The 16,715-nt window shown below is 38.1% G+C and overlaps 1 protein-coding gene across 6 annotated transcripts in view; it reads right to left on the bottom strand.

The window, feature by feature from the left end:
• DCLK2 (doublecortin like kinase 2) overlaps window positions 1–16,715 on the bottom strand; it is a 192,432-nt gene that overhangs the window by 161,448 nt on the left and 14,269 nt on the right. For all 6 annotated transcript variants that reach the window (XR_010317447.1, XR_010317448.1, XM_023557135.2 and 3 more), the window contains exon 2: window positions 5,117–5,451. Coding sequence is in view for 4 of the 6 variants with exons in the window: in XM_023557135.2 (XP_023412903.2) it covers window positions 5,117–5,451 (335 nt within the window). In the remaining 2 variants the exon portion in view is untranslated. The remainder of the gene's footprint in view (window positions 1–5,116; window positions 5,452–16,715) is intronic.

Here is a 16,715-nt window from a genome sequence, read left to right as displayed (position 1 = left end):
ACATCCAAAATCCAGGCTATCAAAAATAAAATCTGTAATTTTTCCAAAGAAATATTTTATTTGGAAGTTTAAAAATATTACTTTCTTTCCATATGGAAAATAATGATCAAGTTCCATAAGGCATAAAATGGTGACAAAAATGATACTTTTAACGTTTAAGAGCACAAAGCTAAATTTTAAGCGTTAACTCACAAGAACATGGTTTAATATGTAAAATCTGATTGAGATCAGTCTTATTTCCTTTCTCAGTGCTGAAGGTTTGGATTTCGAGTGGAGGTGAGGGAAACTAAAAATCAGAACAGCAAATATTTCATTTCTGATGGCAAATATAATCTTGTTTCCTTCTGAATTAATTATAACACAAAATTGAAAACATATTATAAAAAATTTACTCCTTGCTTTTTCCACTTAACATTCTCCTGTGTCTTTAAATATTCCCCCAAACTTAACTTTTTTAATGACTACATTTGAGTTTTATGGAGGTATCCTTTAACCGCTTTTCTACCTTAGGGATTTTAAACTATTTCTAATCTTTTGATCTTATGCTAGGATGAAAATTCTTATGCATAATTATATTTGCATTTCAGGTTATTACTTTAGAATAAATGCCTAGAAGTTAATTTACTAGTTCAAATCACTTGACCATTTGAACAGCTATATATACTAACAAATTGCTTTCCATAAGCTTACCAAATTTACACTTGTATCATTTGAGGTTGCATATTCAAAAATAACAGATTTTCTTTTTTAAAAATCTATCAATTTTAAACATTAAAAATAATATCACATTGTTTTACTTCATATTTTTACTAGTGAAGATGAACATTTTTATGGTCACCATTTATATTTCTACTTTTTCAAATTGCCTGTTTGGCCTATCATCCATTTTCCCGTTGTTATGTTAGCCCTTTTCATATAAAATTACTCCAACTCGATATAAAAGCATATAATCCTTGTTTATGGCACCTAGAAATTTTTAGGTTGGCAAACCAATCAAATTTTTCCTCTGTGATTTTTCCACTACTTTTAAGCTCAGAAAAATCTTTCCCATTTTAATATAACTATTCAGATACTCTTTTAGTTCCCCCCTCCCCTTTTTTTCATCTTTACATCTATTATCTTTAAAACACCTGGAATTTATTTTCTGCATGATATGAAGATAATGATTTAATATGAGAGCCCATTAATCAATTATTTTCAAAACTCTTCTGCCTGTTTTTCCAGATTAACTTTAAAAATCATATTATTAGGCCCCCTCCCTAAAACCCACCAAGAAAAAAATCATTTAGAGTGTTACTGAAATTGCATTACACTATAAATAAAAATCAGGAAGAATGTATAGAGGAACGTTAAATAGTGAGGCTATAAGGTATCCTTACCTTGTTTAAGATTTTCATAGAAAGACAGTATCTCATTTGTTTAGCAATACACTGGCTTTCTGTTTCAGAAAAAAATTTTTTTTTGTGATTAGAGAAATAGCCTTCTGTTTTTATTACTAAATATTTAACTGACTATAAGAGGCAGGGCCAAGATGGCAGAATAGCCAGATGCTTCCAGCAATCGCTCTTACAACAAAGACCCAAAAAATCAAGTGAAATGATTTTATTTATGACAAGCTAGGAGCCCTGAACATCAAAGGCAAAGTTCGAAAACGGACTAAGTGGCGGGGGAGGGAGAGTCGGTTCAGAAGCGGAGAGGAGTGACTGGACCTGAATTGCCGGGATCACTCAGGCACCATTCCCAGGAACAGCTGTGATGGGCAGGTAGTAGCACTCAGCTGCAGTTTCCTCAGAGAGAAGCAGCCAGCCACACAGCCTACTCACACCTCTGGAACCAGAGAAGAACAGCACTCTCGGCAAAAGCTAAGTCCTTGCGTATATTTTACCGCATCCCCAGCCCCCAAGCCAGCTTCAGTGGCTGTTAATTTCCCTGAGCCTGAGATAGCTCCTGTTGAGCACCCTGAGCCATGCTCCCAGACTTGGAGAAGGAATAAATTCACAAGAGGGGGAAAAGATATTTTGCCAGCTCCACTAACCCCGGGGAGCTCAAGACAGAAGCGGCTCCTGTCCAGGCATAAACGGTCTGTGGACTTTGAATACCTTTCCCCCTGCATGGACCTGTGTGGGCCTATTTTGGGAGAACAGGCCCTTGCTGGCAGACTGCAACTGTTTAAGCTGTGGGGTGGAGAAGTGGGTGTTTGATATTTGACACTGCTTTGCCTATTAAACAGGGTCCTCACCTACCCACATCAGGGGCATAACGACTGGTGGCTCCACTCAGGTCACCCAGCCACCCGTGACAGGGGTCCAAGGATAACTGGTACCTCCCAGTCCTTACAACCAAGAGCACTGGGTGTCCATGGTCTATCTACAGAACTCACCCACCTGTATGTTCCAGGGAACAAGGATCCACTTTCCTAAGAGACACTCAGGGGACGGTTCTCATCTGCCTGCCTTGTTCAGAGCATGACCCCCTGCTGCAACCAGATACCAGTACCTACACCAAACATCCTTGCCCCTCTAAGACTGTAGGACAGAGCCTGGACCACACACTTGATGACCAGCTACCTGGACACCTGAGCTGAATCCACACAAGAAGAGTGAATGGACTCGTAAGCTCATATACCTGATAACAGCTCTAGCCATCTGGTAACAGGACATCAGAGCTCCAAAGGTGAAAATAATCAAGCAAGCTCACTCAAGCAACCCATGTGGGCATATCAAAACAAAAAAAGCCAAGAAACTAACATACAGTAAGTAAACATAAAATAAACTAATACAAAAACTTATAAATGGCTCTGAGACAACAGTCAATATCAAACCACATAAAGAAACAGGCCATGATCCCTTCAACAAGCTCTCAAAACAGAGAATCAAAGGACCTTCTGGATGAAGGTGTCTTCCTGGAATTACCAGATGCAGAATTCAAAAGATTAATATACAGAAATCTTCAAGACATCAGGAAGGAAATCAGGCAATATGCAGAACAAGCCAAGGAACACAGATAAAAGTTGAAGAAATTAAAAAGGTTATTCAAGAACATAATGAAAAATTTAATAAGCTGCAAGAATCCATAGAGAGATAGCAATCAGAAATCCAGAAGATTAACAATAAAATTACAGAATTAGACAACTCAATAGAAAGCCAGAGAAGCAGAACTGAGCAAGTGGAAGGCAGAATCGGTGACTGTGAAGGTAAAGCACTTGGCACCAATATATTTGAAGAAAAACCAGACAAAAGAATTAAAAAAAAAATGAAGAAACCTTAAGAATCATGTGGGACTCTATCAAGAGAAATAACCCGCGAGTGACTGGAGTACCAGAACAGGGAGGGGTAACAGAAAATATAGAGAATTGCTGAAGATTTGTTGGCAGAAAATTTCCCTGATAACCATGAAAGATGAGAAGATAGCAATCCAAGATGCTCATCGAACTTCACATAAGGTAGCTTTTAAAAGAAAGTCACCAAGACATATTATAATCAAACTTGCCAAAACCAAAGACAAAGAGAGAATTTTAAGAGCAGCTAGCAAGAAACTCAAAGTCACCTACAAAGGAGAGTCAATAAGAATATGCTCGGACTACCTGGCAGAAACATGCTGGCAAGAAGGCAATGGGATGGCTTATATAAACCACTGAAGGAAAAAAATTGCCAGCCAAGAATCATATATGCAGCAAAACTGTCTCTCAAATATGAAGGTGAAATTAGGTCATTTCCAGATAAATATTTAACTGAATATAGATTTTGTACTCTGTCAAATGGCTTTGTAACATTGTTTTGGGATGATGTATGTGTGTGTATTAGTTTGGAGCCTTTTTGAAAATAATTTTTATATAACTATTAAAATACCAATGGTTACTATTTTAATTAGATGATCAACTACTTTATTTCACTTATATTTCCCCTGAGCATCATTCATTTGGAGATTTCCAAATTTGAAGGTTGTACCATGTACAGTAGTTTAATCTTCAAAATCTCACCTGCATTTACTATTTACATACCATTTTTTTCTAGTTTGGTATATTTATGATCTCCATTTTTCCTTTGGTTTTGGATCTTAAATAACTGCCTTATATTTCCTACCTTTCCTGTACCCACCAAGAATCGGCTATTTGATTAGTGTATCACATCTACTTTTTTCCTGTGGTCCAACTTATTTTCTCTTAAGTGAGTGCAGAGTGAATCCAAAGGTGTTTCCCGTTGTTCTGTGCTATTAACTCAGTTGTTAATAGCAACTTACCGTGCACATACCCTGGAGCCGTCTGCTATGCCTTCTAATCATTACTTCATTCGTTAGAAAGGTCATCATAACCCAACTATGAGAGTCTGAATCGACTTGATAGCAATGGGTTTGTTTTGCTTTTGGTTATGTCTTACTGCATTTTTTAGAATTTATTTTGAAAAATTGGTTGTTTCAGAAAACAAGTTAGTAACTAGATCTGACTTTGGAAAACTAGAAACTCCTTAGATTGTGATTTTCCAGAAGATACTGGTCCAGAGTTTTATACTGTTACATCCTCAGTACTATGTGAGCCAAACACTTCAAAATAAATTTAAGTATGTTATGGGGAAGGAACAAATTTAATGTTGGAGGCTATTATTTTTAATATAATGTAAATATAAATAATTTAACCTTATTAAAATTAGGGAAAAAATACACTTCAAAAACCATGTTTCTTTTTAGGAGTGATACTCTGGAGGAAAACTGAATATTTGTACAACTGCTATTCATGCATTCTTGGAATCTGCCCATTTTTTTTTCGTCCATCAGATTTTCTGGTACATAGTTACCATAATTTGTCTTGCATTTTCCTGTGCAATTTGGTTCATATTTCAGAAATGCTACTTACATCCATTGTTCACTGTGAAACTCATATGGACATTCCTATAAAAGTACTTTCTTTTAAAATGCATTTTTAAAACGTTCAGTATCTTTAATTTTGACTCCTGTGATTTACCCACACCCAGAGATGACTCTCTTTCTCTCGTGCACACACAAAACCTTTGGGTAGAACTATTAGAAGAGTTTCTAGTGGCAACTGAATTCATGCTGTCAAACATATAGCCATTATGGTAGAGGGAGAGTTTAAAAGAAGGAAAAGCTAGAAGCATCTTACCTGCTTTCCGTCCAGTGTGCAAAGCCTCTTGACCACTCCTGAGTCTAGTTTAATGGCTTCAGTGATGTCTGTTAAGACCTGTTCAAAGGAATGAGCAGTCTTTTTATTTAGAAGGATCCGCACAGCTTTTCTGGGCTTTACTCCACTTCGAATCACAGTCACTAACTTGGGTTTGATGAAATCTTTACTTTCTTTCACTTCACTTTTCACAGAGGAAGGAGCAGCCAATGATCGGGTTGTCCCACCCTTGATGTTCACAGACCAGTTCGGATTAATATTTTTGGTGTAATCCACTTTACGGAATGGTTCGTTGGACGCACATACGTAACTCTCACCTAAAAAAAAAAAAATAGTTTTATGAGTATGGTTATCCTCACCATAGAAGCATTTTTCTTTTAAAGAACAGATGCCAGAGACCCAGTAAGTGAACTCCTTAACTTACCAAACTCACTGAGGGGGGTTTACGCTCTTCTTCTTTGGCATTCTCCCTACCCCTTTCTTTTTAATAGAACCTAAATCGGCTTTAAGAGAATAACATGAATGATAGACTGAGAAGCACTGGACAAAGAGAGTAAAGAGAGACTTGGCTTCTATTCTGACCAAATGTGTCACCTGGGATAATTTCACTTCTTCACGCTTTGGTTCTTAGGATCATTATCTGTAAAGTGAAGTGGTTGAACCAGCTGACTCCAAAGTACTTCCTAGTTCTAAAAGCCTATTAAAAAATTTAAAAATCTCATTCTGGAAGAAATAATTATATCACAATAATGTACTCGTATAAAGAAAATATGTTTTCTTTCTCCTTCCAATAACAGATTTTAGTTCTAATCAAAGAATAATCACTACATCATCACATAGCTCACTAAACTATCTTCAGTTAAAGGATCATTTCCTCAATTAATGAAGTACCGGAAAAATAAAAGAGTTTTAACAGCTCAAAAAACATACCTCAGGCATTTTTTTTTTCTCTTAATTAAAGGAGTAAGTTTAATTATGAAGGGTAAATAGACAAACTTTTCTGTATCTACTCAAATGGGAAAGGATATTAAGTAGTTAAAATGATGCGCTCATTACTCAGGGAGCCTTCTGCTTAATTTTTAAGTACAACATAAAAGCTATACTATTTGTAAATTAGTTTATCAATTCAATGTTCATGAATTTTTTTAAGCTCCAAAATTATACGCTGACATAACATTATTTTTCTTCCAGGAAATTCAGAAGTCATCTAATTGGTTGAGTCTTGACTTTTCCACGTACAAGGTAAGAGGGTTACACTGTAAGATTTTCTCTAAGATATCTCTAACTCAAAAACATTATTTTTTGTCTCATTTTTAATGTGATAATATTATAAAGCAAGCCTTAAATGTTGGGAATGTTTTAAAAAAACAAGCAAAATAGTGAAAGGAAATTCCTAAGGAAAACCTATTAATATAAATATCACATTTAACTATTATCACTATAACTATACTTAGCTATTTGAAATCCTGAGAATTGGACAACTTTAGAGACTTCCAAAGGCACATGAAAAATTCAATAACAGATCAGGCATACAGGGAAGATCAAAACAGAAGAGCAATGTCTTCTATTTAAAAGTATAATTAAGCCACTGCCCAAGAAAAAAAAAAATTTTTTTTTTTTTCAAGATAACTAGAGAACTAATCACAAGCTTTAATATTGCTTCTACACCAATAACCTGGAATCTAGCCCAACCATCACCATTTCAAGATTTTTCATCTCTGTGGGTTTATCTTAACTCTTTTTTCCAGTATGATCATTTGGGCATATGGCATATAATTTTCAAAGTCGGATATCAATTTAATAAAATAGAACTATTTGTATGCATTATATGTATGTATTAACGAGCAAAAATAAACAATTATGATTTTGCTCTAATTTTAAGTCACTCTAAAAGTAACTCTCACATCAGATAGCTCTTACTTTATCTATGATGAAAATTTAATTGTATCTTCTGATCCAAAATATAAGATGGAGAGAAAAAGGACTCTCAGAAAGAGAAGTGGTTTTTATTTTCAAAGGGCAGGGAGAATAAGCTAGGGGACATCTTTCCCAATATAAAGAAAAAAAACAACGACAAAAAAGAGACAAAATGAAAGCAAATATATCAGATTTCCTTGATCAACCTAGTCCCAACACAGCTGACGTACCAACCAGGACAGCTGCCTTTTAAATTTATCTGCATGTTGCTTCCTTACATGGGTTCAGAATGCCAGAATGAGAAAAGGTATAGAAAACCTCACTTCTAACATGTTTGGTTATGGGTACAGATACATTTTTAATTCCCTCCTTCCTTTATGTTCGTAGACCAGTTCCATGGTAAATATGTGAAATTCTAAACCAGGGCTGGCAAATGCCTGCCAAAGTGCCTCACTCCTCTTCCCCACACCCATGGCAAATACAAATAATAGATCACAGAGTACTCTCTGTTAAGCCTCGACTCCCCCTCACACTATGCACTGGGTACCTACTAGGTACCATCTCATATGCTAGGCGCTGACATATGAAACCAACTTTGGCATCCTTGCACCCAGTGTTTCAGGACATGGTCTTGGGGTCACATCTGTGTTTCTGTAGACTGGGTGCACAAATCGTTACAGTACAGATAGATGCATCATACCTTGCTAACAACAGCTACTAAGATACCCAAGCTAGCTCCCCTTGTATGTCCCCACCCAGATCACACAATCTTCTGATTGTAATTCTGATACTTACATACATTTGCCTACAGGGAGAGAATATGCTGACAAAAGAGCTGAAGATGTTGGTTCCCTGAGTAGTAATAGCTCTTGCTGCTAGTCAGTCAATGAATTATTATTCTCTGTTAGATACTAGCCAGAATGTTACAAGATTGATTAGAAGCAATTAGCCTCTTTTTTTTTTTATAAGCCGGTTCATGCTCCTGTAGGGATTCTTGGTTAAGATTTCTTACCCTCTGATGACCTCCTGTTGCTCCCTTTCTCCCCATTCTGGTGAAGCATTACTTCCTACCCAAACTACTCAACTAGAAACCTAGGTCTCATCCTTCAGCCTTCTGGCTCCCGTATTTACTACACCTGACATCAAGTACTGCCCCTTCTATCTTGTAAATTGTTCTTAAAATGCCTCTCCGTTCCACCCACACTGTCATTCACTTCTCACCTGGATCAGTGCAACAATCTTCTGTTTTCTGCTCATTCCCCTGAAATATGACAGACAGCAGCATATTCTATGCTACTGATACAGCCGAAGAAGTATACCCTAAAACTATGAGTCTTGATCTACTGATAAAATACTACATTTTAAGAGAATTTAACTCTTGACAATTATATTAAAACTATATTCACCAGAACTACAAGGAAAGATATACGTGTTTTTCATACATATATGCACACATATATATGCATATGTATATATGTATGTGTGTGTATGGCAAAGAAACTGAAGTTGTCAAGGATTTCATTCTACTTGGATCAACAATCAATGCCCATGGAAACAGCAGTCCAGAAATCAGATGAGGCATTGTATTGGGCAAATCTACGGCAGAAGACCTCTTTCAGGTGCTAAAAAGCAAAGATGTCACTTTGAGGACTAAGCTGCACCTGATCCAATCCATGGTATTTTCAATTGCCTCCTATGCACGGTAAAACTGGACAATGAAAAAAGAAGATCTAAGGAGAACTGAATGCATTTAAATTATGGTGTTGGTGAAGAATATACTGTGGACTGCCAGAAGAACAAACAAATCTGTCTGGGAAGAGGTACAGCCAAAATGCTCCTTAGAAGTGAGGATAACGAGACTTTATCTTACATACTTTGGACAGGTCATCAGGTAAGACCAATTGCTAGAAAAGGACATCATGTTTGCTAAAGTACAGGGTTAGTGAAGACAAAGGAAGCCCTCAAGGAGATGGATTGACATTGTGGCTGCAACAATGGACTCAAACACAGCAACGATTGTGACGATGGCGCAGGACAAGAGCAATGTTTGGTTCTGCTATACATAAGGACGTCATGAGTTGAAGCTGACCCAACAGCAATTAACAATGTGTGTGTGTGTTTGAAATATAAAGCAGTCCTTGATATTGGAGCTTATGTGACACTCATAGCTAGGCCTCAATGTTATCACTAGCTGGTCTGACTCTTAGGCCATTTTGCTTTCCTGTTAGACATAAACAATCTCATAGAATATTTGCATCAGACCAGGCCACTCTGAGATTATAATATAGGGAGACAAAAACAAGTTCATTATTCAACCCACAAAATACCAAACGTTCCTCCTCTTGAAAAATGAATGACTGCTACCTACTTCCCAAGTATCACTTTACTTGCTATCTAGGCTGCCCTCCCTATAGATAAGATTTAATGAGATACCCAATCATAGAATTGCTTTAGTCTTTTGAGAGCACTAAATACAGAGCAAGTCCCCACTTCCTTAGATTCTCCCTAGAATTACCCAACCAAAGCCCAAACCCTGTAAGTTCTAACAACCTCTGACTGAGACACCCCACAGTTTCCTACAATATGCATTGTCTCTCACTGCAATGAGTAATGAATACAACTTGTTCAACTACAGGTGTGCTCCTGGTGGTCCTTGGTTGAGGGAATTGACACACACACATTTTATGTAAAAGTTCTTTGACCGAAACAGATTGGGGAAAAATCACTTTGCAAATTGTGATACTGTGAGTAGTACACACAAAGAAGGTTTGCTTTTATATAGAAAGAGGACAGAGAAGAGAGTAAGGTGGGTATGTAGCTTAAAAGAACTATTTTCAAGCATGCTATGGAACGGAAAGTCTTTCTTTCAATTTCCCTTAAGACTCCCTCCAGCGGCATAGCTGTGGCTTCTTATAACTGACATTTGCTCAATAACATACATCTTTGCATTACTTTATATTTAGCAGGCTGTCAAAAGAAGTATCTACAAGCATGCATTAATACCTGGGTATTTGTTTAGGAAGCCATTCACTTTCATCATTACCCAACCAAACGTACTGCCTCCTATTTAGGAGGTAAGCGCAGAACTCTAATTTCTTGCTCTCTAAACACATTTATTCCCACAAATTTATTTCAATCTATGCCAATTCTTCTCACCTTCTCAATAGTAGAGGTGCCCTCCCTCTATTCAAGGCTAATTCCTCTACCAGGACTGGGAACCTTCAAAGAATCATGCTAAAATTTCCAGGACATTCTTCTTCTTTCCCCTGTATAACTAGACAGCCCTCCCCTACAGGATTATATGCAAGTGTCTCCCACCTTAAACACATACACACAACCCACAACCACCAAAACTCCCCTATCTTACTCCACATCACACTCTAGTTAACGTGCTTTTAGCTTCCATTCACTGCCTAGTTAAAAAGCAGTCCTCATTTGTTCCTCTTCCATGATTTGCTCTTCCGCCCCTGCAGCATCACTTCTGTTCCCTGCACTTCACTGCCTGAGATGTCTCTCGCTCAATCCCCAAATACCTGTTTCCTAACTGCCTGTCTTGGTTACTTAGTGCTATTATAACAGAAGTACTACAAGTAGACGGCTTTAACAAAGAGAAATTTATTCTCTCACAGTCTAGGAGGCTAGACGTCCAAATTCAGGGTTCCAGCCTTAGGGGAAGGCTTTCTCTCTCTGTTGGCTCTGGGGAAAGGTCCTTGTCATCAATCCTCCCTGGTCAGTGAGCTTCTCAGTGCAGGGACTCCGGGTCCAAAAGATGCACTAGTCTCCTGGCTCTTGTTTCTTGGTAGTATGAGGGCCCCACATCTCTCTGCTCGCTTCTCTCTTTTATATCTCAAAAGAGATCAACTTAAGACACAACCTAATCTCGTAGATTGAGTCCTATCTTATTAACATAATTGCCTCCAATTCTGCCTCATTAACATCATAAAGGCAGGATTTATAACACATACGAAAATCACATCAGATGACAAAATGGTAGGCAATCATACAATACTGGCAATCATGGCCTAGCCAAGTTGATACACATTTTGGGAGGACACAATTCAACCCATAACATTCCACCCTTTGGCCCCGCAAAATTCATGCCCTTGTCACATGTAAAACCTCATATCATAGCAAACATCTTAAATCAACTCCAAGTCCAAAATTTCATCTTCTGCAAAATTCCTCTCCATCTGTGAAATCTAGAACACAAGTTATCTGCTTTCAAAGTACAATGGTGGAACAGGCACAAGCTAGACATTTCCACTACAAATGGGAGAAACTGGAGGGAAAGAAGGCATAACAGGCACCAAGCAAGTCAGCAAAACATATTACATTACCCCTCAAGGCTTGAAAATAATCCTCTGTTCTCTGAGACCATTTATTTAGTCAATGGCCCTATCCTCCAGACTGTGGGTGGTTGGCCATACTCTTCTGATTCTGAGTGGAGGCCCCGTGGCCCTAGGCTTCAGCTCTGCCTTCCAGCCCCATTGGGATGGTAACTCTACTCCCTCCCATTTGGGCAGCCCCAGTCTCCTAGTCCTTCTGAGTGGTAACTGCACCCTTTGAGATGCAAGAGGTTGTGGCCACTGCTGGAATATTTTAAACTGGTTCAAACACTTAGGAAAAGTAGGCTGGTATCTAGTAAAGTTGACCCAGCAATTCATGCCATCAAATATCCTGCAGAAACCCATGCATACGGGTACCAGGATATATATGCATATGTACATCCACAGAAGTACTGCTCAGTAGCTAAAGATGAGAATCAATCCACATGCCCTTCGACAGGAAAATGGATACAGAGATAGTGGTACTTTCATATACAGTAATGAAAATGAGCAGAAAAGAGCTATGTGCAACAGCTTGATGAATTTTACAAACAACAGTGAGCAAAAGATGGCAAAAGAAAACATACAATAGGATTTAATTTATATACAGTTCAAAAACAGACAAAATCTAAACTACAATGATTAGGAATGCCTTCATAGGTGGTAAGCTACTAAGAGAAACAAGAGACCGGCTAGTGTTACCTCCAGGAAAGGGAAGAGTTGTAACTGGGAAGGGATACAGAGAGAGCATCTCAGATGCTGGCGATATTCTATTTCCTGACGTGGCTGGTAGTCTCAAAGGCGTTCATTTCGTAATCTCTCACTGAGTTGTACGTGCGTGTTTTAGGAACTTTTCTTCAGGCATATTATAGTCTACAATTTAAACGTAAGATTAAAAAATTACTTACCACTCTTGGGTGCTCCCATTGTACCCTGAACCTACAATTTGCTAATCTCTCATGATCATTTACTCTTCTCGTCCAGAGATTCTTAATGGGGAATAAAAAATAAATCAGGTGATTTTGCTACCGAGGTACAAGTGCGCAGGTCTCATACCACTTCAACTGAACCAAAATCACCAGATGGCAGGGCCTGAATATGTGAGTAAGGTTTTTTTAGTTTCACAAGTGATTCTGAAGAAGACAGTCTCTGGTTACAAGCCACTTCCTATCTGGAAGCTCTCTGAAAAAGCTGAATGTACCTTCTTCATATTACGAGCATCTTGTATAGTACCTGGCATTTAACAGGCATTCAAAACACGTTTGTTAAAGTAATGAAGAAAATGTGTATTTCCAGAATAAACTTGCATGTGCAATGGTTTGGATTTGCATCACTTCTAGCCGAAACACTTGCAAAGTGCAGCTGATTGAACGGAATGACCCCGGGAGGCTCAGAGTCAGGCTCCTGAAGGACCTCAGGCTAAGTCTGGGATGCTATTAAGTTATGTGGCCATCAAACACATCTAGGATGTGAAGCTGCCTGGTATTTTTTTTTTTTTTTTTTTTTCAGTTTAGACCATCAGGGCATCAAGAGCTCGGCACTTTGTAGTCTGATAGACGTAACGTACCTTTTAATCAATGGAATATGACTATGTTGTTGTTGTTGTCACTGAATCAGCTCTGACTCATGGCTACCTTATGTTTTTAATTGCTAAAGCGTAATCCCTCAGACATTTAAACTGTCAATTTACTGTAAGAAATTACAAATAGTTACGTGCAATCTCATGTAGTTAGAAATCCAACAACAGCATGTTTTAGCCAACTTTCTATCAGTTACTATAAAATATCTCGTCCACCTTTGTTATATTTGCATTAACTAACATTGCTCATCAGTTTTTAATTACAAACTATCCTGACATTCACTGAACAAATTCATGTAGACATATTTGGACATTGGGAATATATTTAAGTCTTGGAATGAAACCAAGCAGTGAATCATATGATGAAAAAGAAATCTTGCTTACAAGTCTTAAAGAGCATGAGTTCTTCAAGCTTAGAGAAAAGGCTACACACATAAAGAGAGAGAGAGAGATTTAAATACGGTAACATAGAAAAAGGAGGACAAAGGGGAAGAAAAGAAAGCATGGACAGACACTTTAGGTAACATCAGCAAAATTTTAGGAGCCTAAATTATTCAACGTTCATCCATTTCAGGAAAGAGCATATGATCAAGAATCGATGGTACTGAAGGAAGAAGTCTAAGCTGCATTGAAGGCATTGGCGAAAAACAGTCTCCAGGAACTGAGAGAATACGAACTGAGATGTTACAAAAAATGTATGCAGCGCTGGAAGTGCCCAGTCATCAATGTGAAGAAATTTAGAAGACAGCTACCTGGCCAACCGACTGGAAGAGAACCATTTTTGTGCCCATTTCAAAGAAAGGTGAGCCAACAGAACTCAGAAATGATTGAACAGTATCATTAATATCACACACAAGTAAAATTTTGCTGAAGATCATTCAAATGTGGTTGCAGCAGTACATCAACAGGGAATTGCCAGAAGTTCAAGCTGTATTTAGAAGAAGATGTGGAAGAAGGATTATCACCGCTAATGTCAGATGGCTGAAAGCAGAAAGCAGAGAATACCAGAAAGATGTTTACTTGTGTTTTACTGATTATGCAAAGGCATTTGACTGTGTGGATCATAAAAATTTATGCATAGCATTGTCAAGAATGGAATTCCAGAACACTTAATTGTGCTCCTGAGGAACTTGTACATAGACCAAGAGGCAGTCATTCCAAGAGAACAAGGTGATACTGCATGATTTAAAGTCAGGAAAGGTGTGAGTCAGGGTTGTATCCTTTCATATCCTTTCACTATACTTATTTAATCTGTATGCTGAGCAAGTAATCCCAGAAACTGGGCTATATGAAGAGGAACACAGTGTTAGGATTTGAAGAAGACTTATTAACAGTGTGCATTATGCAGATGACACAACCTTGCTTGCAGAAAGTGTAGAGGAGTTGGAGCACTGATTGATGAAGATCAAAGGCCAGTATGGATCACACCTGAACATAAAGGAAACAAAAATCTTCACAACTGGGCCAATAAGCAACATTATGATAAAGGAAGAAGAGACTGAGGTTGTCAAGGATTCCATTTTACTTGGAGCCATAAACAATGCCCATGGAAGCAGCATTCAAGAAATCAAACAATGCATTGTGTTGGGCAAATCTGCTGCAAGAGATCTCTTTAAAGTGTTAAAAACCAAAGATGTCACTTTGAGGAATAAAGTGTGCCTGACCCAAGCCATGTTATTTTCAATCGCCTCATATGCATATGAAAGCTGGAAAACGAATAAGGAAGGCCGAAGAAGAACTGACACCTTTGAATTATGGTGTTGGTGAACAATACTAAATATACCACGGATTGCCAGAAGAACAAACAAATCTTTTGGGAGAAGTACCACCAGAACACTCCTTAGAAACAACTATGGACAGACTTTGTCTCATGTACTTTGACATGTTATCAGGAGGTACCAGTCCCCAGAGAAGGACGTCATGCTTGGCAAAGTACAGGGTCAGCAAAAAAAAAAAGGAAGACTCTCAATGAGATGGACTGACAGAGCGGCTGCAGCAAGTGGTTAAAAATAGCAACAATTTTGAGAACGGCACATGACCGGGCAGCGTTTTGTTCTGTTGTACACAGGGTTGCCATGAGTTGGAACTGACTCAATGGCACCTAACGACAACAACAAATATTTTCCTAACTTCCAAAACTAAGGGGGGGAAAAAAAAACTTTCAAAAGAATGTAACCAAGGACAATAAATTCAGGTATGTTGCATCTACATGATGGTTAGATGTCCTTCGGCAAGTACAGCATTCCCGGGATTGTACTATTGTGTAGATTATAATATGTTTATCTCCATCTAAAGCACATCACAGCGGAGCCCCCACACCTAGCTAGTTAAGAAAAAATATAGATTAAAGGAAAAGTAAGGCTGATTTTACACCTGAACGTAAAGAAAATGAAAATTCCTACCTACATTTGGACCACTTAACATCATGATAAGTGGTAAAGAAATTGAAGTTGCCAAAGATTTCATTCTTCTTCAATCAACAATCAATGCCCATGGAAGCAGTACTCAAGAAATCAAATGATGTATTTACACTGGCCAAATCTGCTGCAAAAGACCTCTTTAAAGTGTTAAAAAGCAAAGATGTCACTTTGATGACTAAGGTGGAACTGACCCAAGGCATGGTATTTTCAATCATCTCATATGTACACAAACGCTGGACAATGAAAAACGAAGACCAAAGAAGAACTGACACATTCAAATCGTAGCGCTGGCAAAGAATATTGACTATACCATGAACGGCCAAAAGAACGAACAAATCTGTCTAGGAGGAAATATAGCCAGAATGGCCCTTAGAAGCAAGGATAGTGAGACTTTAGCTTACTTTGAACACGTCATCAAGAGGGACCAATCACTGGAGAAAGATATCACGCTTGGTAAAGCAGAGGGTCAGCAAAAAAGAGGGTGACCATTCATGAAGCGACTGACATAGTGGCTGCAACCAATGGGCTCAAACATAGCAACAGTTGTGAGGATGGCACAGGAATGGACAACATTTTGTTCTACTACACATAAGGCTGCTATAGTCAGAGCTGACTTGATGGCACCTAACAACAAGGCTATTGTATTATTCTGTTACAGCAAACAACTTAATTGGGTCTTCTAACCAAACTGTGCAGTGCTCATAACTTAAAGCTGATGGGAATCAGAGTAACACAAAGTGCTCTGCCCTGTCCTGGATGCTGTTCCCACTCTATACTCGTGTGCTGTGTCTCAGGGTCATCACTGTCACACTCACAAAATGAGTACAATGACCCTTCCTGCAGGGCAGGGACAGGGACACAAAATGAGATATTTCACCTCTAAGATCAACATTCTTTCAACACAGATGAAGGCAAGTGGTTAAACCAAGTCATCTCCTATGGTCACAGCCAGCTGCAAGGTCTAGGATTCCATATTTTCCACTGAGAAAGGGCTACAAAAGCTACTTTTAAAGTCTGAATATGAAGAAAGAGGTGTATCCACAAACCCATGATTCGGCATTGAAACTTGGGAGGAGATTAAGACCAAAAAAATTAGTTAAAAGTAAAGACAAAAAACCTACTCACTAACCAAAGAGTTTCACAGTTCTTTCTTACTGAGAAAGAAATTGTATCTAATCGCCTGGTAGGATGGAACCTAGAGTTCAAACGCATTTCCATAATCTACAAGAGTATACTTTGAGAATTTTAATTTTGTGCTTATTTTGATGATAAAACTTAGAAAATTTTATATTATCCTATTCCAGAGCATCTCAAGAACTGCTTTTAAGCCAAGTTCAGTT

This window comes from Loxodonta africana, chromosome 13 (assembly GCF_030014295.1).
Source record: "Loxodonta africana isolate mLoxAfr1 chromosome 13, mLoxAfr1.hap2, whole genome shotgun sequence".
In the NCBI taxonomy this organism is placed as follows: Eukaryota; Metazoa; Chordata; class Mammalia; order Proboscidea; family Elephantidae; genus Loxodonta; species Loxodonta africana.
Note: the sequence above shows the minus strand (reverse complement) of the source record. Positions and strands in the feature narration are given on the sequence as shown.